This window comes from Macrobrachium nipponense, chromosome 42 (assembly GCF_015104395.2).
Source record: "Macrobrachium nipponense isolate FS-2020 chromosome 42, ASM1510439v2, whole genome shotgun sequence".
Lineage (NCBI taxonomy): Eukaryota > Metazoa > Arthropoda > Malacostraca > Decapoda > Palaemonidae > Macrobrachium > Macrobrachium nipponense.
Genome location: NC_061103.1, coordinates 20,786,151 through 20,798,553, shown reverse-complemented (window position 1 = coordinate 20,798,553; position 12,403 = coordinate 20,786,151). Strand labels below are relative to the sequence as shown.

The 12,403-nt window shown below is 42.3% G+C and overlaps 1 protein-coding gene across 1 annotated transcript in view; it reads right to left on the bottom strand.

The window, feature by feature from the left end:
* Positions 1–282: 282 nt before the first annotated feature.
* LOC135213009 (major facilitator superfamily domain-containing protein 10-like) overlaps positions 283–12,403 on the bottom strand; it is a 74,833-nt gene continuing 62,712 nt past the window's right edge. The window contains exons 8-10 of the mRNA XM_064246788.1: positions 4,810–4,900; positions 781–918; positions 283–535 (exon numbers count right to left, since the gene is read on the bottom strand). Of these exons, the coding sequence (XP_064102858.1) occupies positions 450–535; positions 781–918; positions 4,810–4,900 (315 nt within the window). The 3' untranslated portion in view covers positions 283–449. The remainder of the gene's footprint in view (positions 536–780; positions 919–4,809; positions 4,901–12,403) is intronic.

Here is a 12,403-nt window from a genome sequence, read left to right as displayed (position 1 = left end):
CCCTCCATTTCCCCAAGCTGCTTTTATCCAACTTTCAACTCATCTTCACTCTCTCCCTCTTGGCTTAAGTATAAGTTTCAAGCTCAAATGCAAATTATAAGTAGGGTGTTTGTACCTAGGTATTTCCCCTTTTAAAAAAAAATCTTTAATCAAGAAAAGTTGTTCAGTGTTAATTAATTATCCCAGGATATCACACGTACTTTCCGGTTAATGTTAACAATTTTGACATCATGAATTTTTTACAGCTTAACTGAATGTCTGAATAAGGGTATCAAACAGATGTAAATATAAATGATGTTTATTATTATAAATCTACAACTTTCATAATTTAAAAAGTATCACAAATAGTCACAGAGTGATTAGGTTAAGTAACTGTGCTTCAGATTGGTCTGTATTGTCCACTGAAAGACAAAATTTACTACCATACTGGACACATGCAATATGGAAGCTTAGTAAGAGTGTAACACCACCAGTGGTGCAATCATAAGTATTCCGCCAAAAATATAGCACATCTCTGCACCCAAACACCAAAACCCTAGAAAGTAAAGGGAAAAATAAAATTTAATATTCTGTTCATTTTAAAGTTCACAATTTGTTGGAACAAACCAAAATTCTAAAAAAATTATCAACATGTAGTTACCACCTGTAAAAGTCCTGAAAATGATTAAAACAGCTAAAAAATTTCTTGCATGATCAACATACAAGAACCACTGAATTAAGACTAAAATCCAGTGTGACTTTATAAAGCTAGAAATCACTAAAAAGATCAAGGACACTAACCAACGGATGTAACAACTGGTCCAATAACTCTGGCAAGAGCACCCAAAGACCTCCAGATTCCCAGTAAGGTACCTTTCTGTGATTCTGAGCCATGGCATGAAGCTAATGCAGTAAGGCAAGGTACCATCATGGATGAACCTGAAGAAAGAGACATTCACAACCCATACAGATATTACAGTTCTTAATGAAAGAAGTATAAAAGCACTACTATAAATAATCATTACCCTTAAACGCTGAGCCGCTATTTACCAAAGTGTCTGTCGTATGCCGGCGGCGTTCGGGTTAGCGCCGAAGTGGAAAAAAGTTTTTTTTCAAAAAATCAAAGCACACTTACTTTAAGATTAAGAGTTCATTTTTGGCTCCTTTTTTTTGTCATTGCCATCAGAAATGAAAAAAATATCATTATCATATATAAATATTGGAATACATGACAGTGACAAAAAAAAAATTCATATATAATTGTATACAAATCGCCCTGTGAGCAAAACAAACGGTTAATGGTAATGAGTTAATTTTTTTTATTTTATTGTACACTAAATTGTGATGATTTGGGTACATAACAAATTATAAAATGATCAGAGCAACACAGAGAAAATATTATCACAAAATGATGCATGAATTTGTAACGAGCGGACGTAAAAAAAGTTTTTCAAAAATTCTCCATAAATCAAAATATTGTGCTAGAGACTTCCCGTTAGTTGCAAAATTAAGGTAATTGATTTAATATTACTAGACTGTAAGTATTTTAGTTTACAATTGCAGTTTTCGACCATTTCGGTCAAGTTAAATTTGACAGGTCGAATTTTTTCTATATCGTGATTTATATGAAAATATTTCAAAATTGATAAAAGCTACGACCATGAGTTATTTTTGGCTGTATTCTACATGAAATTGCACACATTTTCATATATAAAACTATGTAATGGCTAATATAAAACGGTGCAAACATTATGACAAACTGACAAAAGAATTTCCGAAAGTTTCGGCCGAGTTACTGCGCACGGATGTAAGGAAAAAGTTTTTTCAAAAATTCACCATAAATCTAAATATTGTGCTAGAGACTCTAAATTTGTTGCAAAATGAAGGTAAATGATTGAATGTTACTAGAATGTAAGAGTTTTAGCTTACAATTGTGTTTTTCAACCATCTCGGTCGAATCAAAGTTGACTGGAGGTTGAAATTTTGGAACTTACTGTGATTTTTATGAAAATATTTCAAAACTGATAAAAGATACAGCCATGAGTTATTTTTTTGTATTCTACATGAAATTGTGCACATTTTCATATATAAAACTTTATGTAACAGCTAATATAAAACAGTGCAAAAATTACGACAAAGTGACGAAAGAATTTCCAAGATTTTCGGCCAAGTTACTGCATGCGGACGCAAGGAAAAAGTTTTATTCAAAAATTCACCATAAATCGAAATATTGTGCTAGAGACTTCCAATTTGTTGCAAAATGAAGGTAAATGATTGAATATTACTAGAATGTAAGAGTTTTAGCTTACAATTGCGTTTTTCGACCATTTTGGTCGAGACAAAGTTGACCAAAGGTTGAAATTTTGGCACTTATCGTGATTTATATGAAAATATTTCAAAACTGATAAAAGCTACAACCATGGGTTGTTTTTTGTTGTATTCTACATGAAATTGCACACATTTTCATATATAAATATCTATGTAACGGCTAATATAAAAAGGTGCAAAAATTACGACAAAGTGACGAAAGAATTTCTGAGATGCGTTGCTTATGCTTTTTAGTGCGAGAAGAAAGAAATTCGCGCATGCGCAGCTGGGTAACGCTTGTAAACAAAACAACAGAGTGATCCGTGAACTCCCAGCATCCCTCAAGGCGCGTGATTTAAAATATTTCGCAAACTAGGCCTATAACTATTTTTCCGTTAATATTTAAAAAAGCTTTGTAGTAGACGTATAAGATGTACAATAGGCGTTTAAGGGTTAATTACAATTTCATGTATTTATACTTAGGTAAAAATAAAGTAGGAATGGAATGAAATATAGAATCTAGGCTGAAGGCCAAAAGCACTGGGACCTAGGAGGTCATTCAGTGCAAAAAGTAAAATTGCAAGTAGAAAGGTTTGACAGGTGTAACTAGAAAGGTTTGACAGGTGTAACAGGAAGAAAACCTCACAGTTGCAGTGTGATACAATTGTTAGGAAAGGGTGGATAGCAAGATGGAAGAAAGAGAATATGAATGGAGGTACAGGCAGTCCCCGGGTTACGACGGGTTCGGCTTATGATGTTCCGAGGTTAAGGCGCTTTTCAATTATATTCATCAGAAATTAATTTCCAGGGTTACGACGCATGGTTCCCAAGGTTATGGCGCCTGCAACACTGATCGGGCAGAAGAAATATGACACCAAAAAAAACTTCAACATTTGAAGTTTTTTTTATGAAAAATGCCATAAGAATGCAGTTTACATAGTTTTGAATGCACCCAAAGCATTAATATTAAGTAAGGTTTTCTTAGGATTTTTGACGATGTTCCGGCTTACGACACGTTTCAGACGGAACCCCCGTCGTAACCCGCGGACTGCCTGTACAGTGAAAGGACCCCCAGCTAGGGAGCAAAGGGATACCTAGGGAGCAAAGGGATACTGCAAAGAAACTAAAGTAATGCCTACAGTGCACTGATGGCACTAGCCCTCTATAGGGAAAAAAATATACTGCCCTCTGTTGGGAAAAAAATAAAGTGAAGATTCCTTATTGTTTATGATTAAATTCTTACATGTAATATAACTAAAGTTCTGGAATTCTTACATGTAATATAACTAAAGTTCTATAATTTAGAAAAACATCAGGAAGATTGCAAAATGTGTAAGAAAATACAGCATTTAATAAAGCAAATAATAAAAGTACACTTTACATCTAAAATGGAAAGCTGTCAAGAAAATATTAAATGCATGCAGACTGGAACTTAGGACCAAGTAGTGGTTAAAGCTTAACCTCCCAGATATGACAATTTTTTTTTATTAATTTGTATTTTTCATAGCTAACAAACCTGAGGTCTTACTAATAGGATAAATTTTTTTTGTGCCAACTGGAAGCCGGTTTAAAACAATAAAAATTGTAAATGCAAGGAATCTGTGGCATCTGGCATGCGATACGTAGTTGAGGTGGAAGAGAGTCGGAGATCACGCTTGAATCCAGTGATGTATCAGTCTTTCTTCCAACCCCAAGATGACGGTACCAGGGTTATTCATACTCATGATTAAAATATATACCAACATTACTAATTGCCTGATACCAAAAGATATTGAAATTCTAAGAACAAAGCTAATGGATTATCAGACACTCCTGTTATTAACAAGAGTTAAATCCCACTTTTCACCAAATAGTAAATTACTTCAAAAATTTTAATTTTAATTACCCTTAAGGATTTGTGGTCAAGATTCATTATTTGCTGTTTGCATCTGAAACATTTACATGAACGTTAATTCATAGTATTAAAACAAACTACCATATAGAAATGCCTTCATGTTGAATAGCCAATATCCTCACTGTTATGGTACTAAGGAATCTGGATGCCACCTTAACAAAGTCAAGTGCTTATCACTAGAATTAGTGCAACACGGCTACTCTCCAAGGCAGTCAAAGAAAGACTGATGCGTCACAAGATTCCAAGCCTGGTTGGTGAACAGCTTCCATCTCGTATATGCATGAGTTTCCAAATACCACAGATTCCTTGCTTTCAATCTTTTATTGTTTTTTAACCAGTTTCCAGCTGGCACTATAAGATTATCCTATTATTGAGACCTCAGGTTTGTTAGCTATGAAAAATACAAATTTATTAAAAATTTGCCATATCTCACAGGTAAAAATATGCCCACTAATCTTTGGTCATATGGCTTTCTCTATACCGAAAAACTTTTAAGTGTAAGACTTTCATATGCAAAGGAAATAACGGAAAGATAAACTCACTGCAATACAAAGACTAAAAATAGTTTAAAATGTTTGACTAGTGGATACTGTAATTAATATAATACAGCTTAAAAGTATAGTACATACCTAGAGCATATAATGTCAAGCCTGTATAAAGGCCTATATTCGTCTCACTTGCCCCAACCAAAATAAATGCAGGAACCATCATCATAAGGCCCTGTAAAGTACAAAATGGTTCAATTGGCAATGTTCAGTTGTATTGGAGACTAGTAACATTTTACGGTACCACTATTCCTCACCTCATAGTTAGTTTAATGTATGTGCAAGAAGTATGACATACAAGACAATTGATTGTTTTGCAGTTTGAGAAATAGTTTTAAGTTTAATATATGTGCAAGAAAGTATGACATACAAGACAATTATTTGTTTTGCAGCATGAGGAATATTTTTAAGTCATTGTCTTTTCTTTCACAAAAACATCTTGTACCTCTTTAGCCACCTGTGTTCACCATACAATAAACATGTAGCTTTAATCTTATATTTTCACAATATCCATTCAAAAGCAATACTCTGTACAGTAACCCCTTCGTAGGGATAGGTATCACCCACCCACCCCCATGAATAGCTACAATCCATGAATATTTAAAACCCCTCTAAATTGCTTATACCAGAGTATTTTAATAGTTTTTATCACAAAAGTGCATTTAGTCAAGAAAATACAGTAATTTCGTGAACATTTCTCAGTGGAAAATACTGTGAATAGGGCAATTTTCTGCTAATAGTGTGTATATATGTTCCATAGAAAAATTTGTAAATAGGCAAGTCCACGAATAGCGGGGGTCGACTGTTAGATTGTATGGCCAAAATTTTATAGACAACTTTGTAGGTAAAATATTTATTCCATTTATATATTCTTTCTGTATCCAACAATGTATTCTGTTAACAGTTTATGCAAGTGTGAAAATTCATCTACTGACTTAAACCAGTAAAAATGATACTTAAATTGGAACTAAGCCTATTTCAGTCCCTAACATTATCATCATCATTATTTCTGGGCTCAGCTCGTGTCGGCCTATGAAAGATCCTTAATATCATTCTTTCTAGGTAAAATTAGCCTAAAATTACCAGAGAAAAACAAAATTAAGAAAATGTCAGTAAAACTGACTCGCTCACTCTTAAAAAGAAGTGTCGGTATGATAATAGGGGCGAGTGTGGAACACTACCACGAGACAAACACCAATTAGAACTTCCTATCAGAATCCCCCCAAGAGAGAGCTGATACCAACGGGCGATGCAGCCTCTACTACTACTACTAGAGGACGCCACGGACAGCAGCGCCCCTAGCGGACATCCTTAAATTTTAGCGCTTCGTACAAGACGCATTTTTCCTTGTGTTGTGCTATCTCAGGATTTATCCTTATTTTCTACGATGGAACGCTCTGCAATTGCCACGGCTAAGTTAAGTAACTCATAAGTAATATTTTACCACTTTTTTATCTTCCGGGTACCAGTATTTTCCTCTTAATAGGTCATATACGGTTCCCCGGTTGTCTCGTGGCGGCCATGCTGCCTCGTAAGAATTCCCGGTCCTCCATACTGGGACTTCTTATACTTATGGGCTTACTTTATCACGTTCATTGTTTTACATCGAGTTTTAGCTAGTTTAGCCCTTATACCATTCTCTTAGTTCGGTATTTAGGGCTATTATTATTTTTATTCCGGCCCAGCATCCCGGCTCTTGCTCTTCATCGGCTATCGCTGGCTCCGAGTAGGCTTCTGTTTCTTGGAACAGTCTGCCTCCTCCTGGGCTTCTTTCTCTTTTACTAAAAGTGTCTCTTCCATCTTTTCGATGTATATTTATTTTATTTAGGGTGTTAGGCTAGCCTAGGTGCTTGTTCCTTGTATTGGTTCAGCTTGGTTCACGTGGCCCTCTCACGGTTGTGTTGCTCGCGGCCTAGGCCACTTGCGGTCACGTGTTCCATCGCACCTTACCCTGCCCCTGCCCTCCCTTTCTGGTATAGGGAGGAGCTGGGGGACCCCTTGGTTGTCTTGACAACCTCAGTCGCCTTCTCTCTCTCCTACTCGGAGGTGGCCAGGGGTTCCTCCCAGCGGGGGGTATAGGGCGACCACTCATGAGGTACAGGGTCTCCATGCGGGTAGCCGGTGAGGCGGGGAGGAGTAGGCCATCCCTCCCCTCTCTCTCGCTCCCGCCGTGTTTTGCCGAGACCTCCCTCCCCCCCTCCCCAGTTGCTCAGCCACCCCCCTTGCTATACGAAAGGAGCCTTCCGTCGCAGCCGGGGCACCTTTGGTTATAGGTTACTGGCTCCGCTAGCGGGCGGGGCGGGCACTACTAGTGGTCGGTTGCTTGCCTACTATATCCTTATATCTCTCCCCCGCTACCGGAAGGGAGCTTACTTCTTACCTACGCACTCTTCTAGTAGACGGGTGGAGAGAGGTTTGTTTTATTATTATTAATTTAAGGATATACCCTAATTGTACAATATTTTACAATGAATTGTGTATTATTATTATTATTATCTACCATCCCCGCTATTTTCCGTCGTGGTTTCCATTACCACCACTCCTGGTTGGTTTCCTTTTGTGTCTCCGCCATCAGCGGAGCCATAGCCTAGGATACCAACCTGGTTACCACACGTATTTTGGCGGGGCTCTGGTTTAATCTAACTTTATCGCTCCGGCACCAGCGGAGCATCTGTTAGACTGTAAGTGTTTACTTGGTACTCATGTACTTTTCCACTTACAGGCTACCAACTGCCAGGTCCCAGCGTGTAACGCGACGCTGTTCGACCCCTGTGGACATGATGAGTGTAGGTCTCACGCCCCCTGTGCCACGTCCTACAACGAGACGATCGTCTGGCACCCTGAAGCCTGCGCCATCTGCTACGACCTGGTCGGTCAGCTGGGAGATGGGGTAAGTCCGTTATAGGCTTACTTATCATTTTACTAACAACTTTTAGTCGTAAGTTTGTTAACCCTGTTCCACCATTGGCAGCTAATCTCGCCTTTCTTTCAGGCTACCGGTGTGAGGGAAGTCGCCCTCGCCACCCTGAAAGCGTGGGTGGGCGGCTTCGGGAAGAACGCCGCCAAAGGCCAGCCCTACATTCTGGATAAGAAGCTGGCCGTCCAGATCTTCCCCGCGGGCAAGTCGACGGGCTACGTTGACCCCTTGTCCGCTGCCCCGCTGATAGCCTCCATCCAGCAAGACCTCCAGCAATCCTTTGGGGTCGTAGCCTCCCAGGAGTCGGTCCCGGACGTCGCTGCCCTGGACCTGAACGTCGAGCCTATGGCGGTAGGGGTGGAGGATTTGTTGGTAGAGGTAGGTGTGTCGGGCGCCCAAGGTCTTTCCTTGGGTGCTTCTGGATCTTCTCCTGTCCCCTCTTCTAGTGCTTCATTCCAAGGCTTTGTGGGATCTGAGATCCCTACCCGCTCTCCCGCTCTCTCTGTACCCCCAAAGGCGAAGGGACAGAGAGAACCGAAGACTCTAGCCAAGACGACTTCTAAGAAGTCGTCTTCGTCTTCTTCGGCTAAGAAGTCGTCGACTTCCTATGCCGATGCGGTGAAAGCAAGGCCGAGCTCTTCTCACCCAAAGAGCGCCAGAAGCAAGGCTTCGAAGGAGAAGGCTCGCGCTCCCGCCGAGTCACTGCCTTCTCCCGCCTCCACCGCTTCCACTCCGGCTACGCCGGTAGGGGTAGCAGGTACCAGCACCTTTGATCCCTCTGCTTTTTTTTTTTTTAGCAGGGGTGATGGAACAGGTGGGCGTGCTGGTAGGCTCGCAAATCTCCGCTCTGGGGTCACGGTTTCGAGCAGATGTTTGCACAGTTGTCAAACACTCTGTCTCAATCTGGCCAATCAATCCAGGATCTCTCTAACAGAATGAGAGAAAATGAGGACCGAGTAGCTGGGCTATCTCAGGTTCCTCCCCAGTCTCCCCAGCGTCAAGCACTGGGATTCTTCAACTCCCGCCTTATGACTCTTTGCCAGCTTTCTCTATGGAGAACCCATGGAGAGTAGCTGCCTACGCTCCATTCCATTCAAAGATGGAATGATCTCTATCTCGGAGTGTGGAACTCGAAGGATTGAGGACTTCGAGTTTTACCCTCCGGGTCTGACGCAGCCTTTCATCGGTTATGCTAGGCTGACGCCAACCGGCTCTGACGAGGGAAGACAAGATCTCTAAGGAGTCGGTCTTGTATAGTAGAGATCACGCTCAGCGGGAATGGGTTCACTGCCTTGAGGACTGGGAGTGTACGAACACCAAACTCCAGGCCTACAAGAGTCCCTTCACTATTTTCGCGACGGAAGAGGAGGTTTCTCTTCCGTTCGCTACGAAATTAGTGGGAGAAGTCCCTTCAGGCAGTCCTCAAGGATGAGCCCATCCCACAGTTGAGGGAGGCGGAGTCTACTTCTCCGCTCTTCCCGGCCTTCGGAGAATTGTGGGAGAACTTGCCAGCTACGTTCACGCTTGGTAAAGCTCAAATCGGACTGCGCCATGGACCAGTTCGGCGAGAAACTACCAAGGCTGCCGGATTCCCTAATCCAGGCAGAGTTTGATGCGCGAACCAGGTTTGGCAGGTCCCTCAATTCCCTTATAATCAACGGAAATGGCTGCCCTCTCTTATGCTACGGAACCGCTGTTCAAGATTCTGGCGAAATCTCAGTTCCAGACGGTTCTAACGGACGCTTTTGACTTCTTCCAGGCTAGGAGGAACTGCCGGAACATGTCCTACAAGAGTGTACCATTAGGCATGAGCCTAATAGACTCTTGGCCGCTAGCATGTGGGGAGCGGATCTCTTCCCAGAGTCCGCGGTTAACGAGGTACACCATGAAGCTGCTAGGCTCAACCAGAGCCTTAGAGCTAGGTGGGGTATTTCCTCAAAGAGGAAACAGGAATCCGTTCCCACTGCTGGCAAGAAACAGAAGAAGGCTGGTAAGAGGTTCCAGCCATATAAAAAACTCCAGCAACAGCAGCAATTTGTGCAGGCGGTCCCGGTTACCCAACAGGGACAACCTGCCAGTTCAAAGCAGAACCAGCCTATCCTCCTGTTGCCCCCGCAATCTCAGCCATCCACTTCCTACGCTATCTCGCCGGCCTTCAACCCTGCATATGAGGCTCAAGGCTACACTCAGCCGAGAGGTAGGGCGAGAGGTTACTTTCGTCAACGTGGCGCAGGAAGGGGTACGAGGAGCAGACAGTTCAGAGGAGGGCGTGGTGGCCAACCCGCCCATCAACAATGAGGCTCCCCGGTAGGAGGGTAGGCTGTTCCTCTTCCGCCACAGGTGGGGGTTCAGCAATTGGGCACAGAGCATAGTGTCCAAAGGATTGGGCTGGAGTTGGATCAAAGATCCTCCTCCAATCAAATCATTCCATCAGATACCGTCAAAGGAATGACAGATTACCGGAAGAACTCCTTCAGAAAGGAGCTATTGCGAGAGTCAAACATCTAAAAATTTCAAGGTCGCTTATTCAGCGTGCCAAAGAAAGGCTCAACAAAAGAAGGGTAATCTTAGACTTGTCAAAGCTAAACTCTTTCATTCGTTGCGACAAGTTCAAGATGCTTACCCTCTCGCAAGTAAGGACCTTACTTCCGCGTGGAGCCGTCACATGCTCCATCGATCTTACAGACGCATACTATCATATCCCTATAGCCAGGCACTTCCGCCCATTCCTAGGATTCAGGCTAGGAAATCAAACATTCTCATTCAAAGTGATGCCCTTCGGTCTGAATGTAGCCCCAGGGTATTCACAAAACTAGCAGAAGTGGTTGTTCAACAATTGAGAGCTCAGGGAATCATGGTAGCAGCATACCTCGACGATTGGTTGATCTGGGCACCAACAGTCGAGGAATGTCTCAAAGCCACCAAAAAGGTAGTTCACTTTCTGGAACATCTGGGGTTTCAGATAAACAAAACGAAATCCAGACTTACTCCGGAATCTCGTTTTCAGTGGCTAGGAATCCAATGGGATTTGTCTTCCCACAATCTGTCAATTCCAGTGGCCAAACGGAAGGAAATAGCAAAATCTGTCAGACAATTTCTCAAATGCAAGCAAACGTCAAGAAGAAACCAGGAGAGAATCCTAGGTCTCTTCAGTTTGCTTCGGTGACGGATATCCTTCTGAAAGCAAGGCTGAAAGATATAAATCGAATTTGGCGGTCAAGAGCAAACTCCAAATATCGAGACAAGTTGTCAGTAATCCCTCAGATCCTCCGCAACCAACTACGGCCTTGGTCAAAAGTAAAGAACTTAGCCAAGAAAGTACCCCTTCAATATCCCCTCCCAGTGTTAACAATTCACACGGATGCATCCCTGTCCGGATGGGGGGGATACTCTCAGTTCAAACAAGTTCAGGGGACTTGGTCAGTTCAATTTCGCCAGCTCCACATAAACGTGTTGGAAGCAATGGCAGTATTTCTTACACTGAAGAGACTGCTTCCCCCGAAGAAGTCTCAATCGAAGGCTAGTTTTGGACAGCTGCAGTAGTAGTTCATTGCATCAACAGAGGAGGGTCCAAATCCAAGCATGTGAATCATGTCATGATAGCCATCTTTGCTCTAGCAAACAAGCACAAATGGCATCTGTCTGCCACTCACCTGGCAGGAGTAAGGAATGTGATAGCAGACGCCCTGTCCCGGTCAGTTCCTCTGGAATCAGAGTGGTCTCTGGACGACGGGTCATTCCAGTGGGTAGCCGGAGAGTCCCAGGTCTTCAAGTGGATCTCTTCGCCTCACAAGCGAACCACAAGCTCCCTTGCTATGTGGCCCCCAACCTGGATCCTCTGGCTTATGCCACGGACGCCCTGTCGTTGGATTGGAATCAGTGGAGGAGAATTTATATTTTTCCTCCAGTGAATCTTCTCTTGAAGGTCCTAAGCAAACTAAGGTCTTTCAAAGGGATAGTAGCTCTGATTGCTCCGGACTGGCCCAAGAGCAACTGGTATCCTCTCCTTCTGGAACTTGGTCTCCGACCTCAACGGATCCCCAATCCCAAGCTATCACAATCAGTACAAATGAGGACTGTGTTCGCTTCCTCAGGAATTCTCCAGACCCTAACTTTATGGACTTCATGAAGTTTGCGGCTAATAAAGATGCTGATATTGATCCACAGAATATTCTCTTCCTTTCCTGGAATCCAGAATAAAGAGAGTCAACCATTAGACAATATGACTCAGCTGTTAAAAAATTAGCATCTTTCTTGAAAGAATCGAACACTACAACCATGACAGTTAACCTGGCTATATCCTTTTTCAGATCCTTGTTTGAAAAAGGTTAGCAGCTAGCACTATTACCACTCATAAGTCGGCTTTGAAGAAAATCTTTCAAGTAGGTTTTCAGATAGATCTGACTGATTCTTATTTCACATCTATCCCCAAGCCTGTGCTAGACTAGACCTCTCAGAGGCCTACTACAGTTTCATGGTTTCTTAAATGATGTCCTCAAATTAGCTTCAGATACTGACAACTCAGCTTGTACATTCATAATGCTCCTGAGGAAGACATTATTCTTATTAAGCCTAGCCTCAGGGAGCTAGAATGTCTTTCAGAACTGTCGGCTCTATCCATGGGATGCGGGGTCATGTGGAATTCCTCCCATCAGGAGAAGTTCTACTTGCTCCGGATCGTAGCTTTTTAGCTAAAAATGAGGATCCTCTTGCAAGGTGGGCTCCTTGGAAGGTTATCCCACTTCCACAGGATCCTTCTCT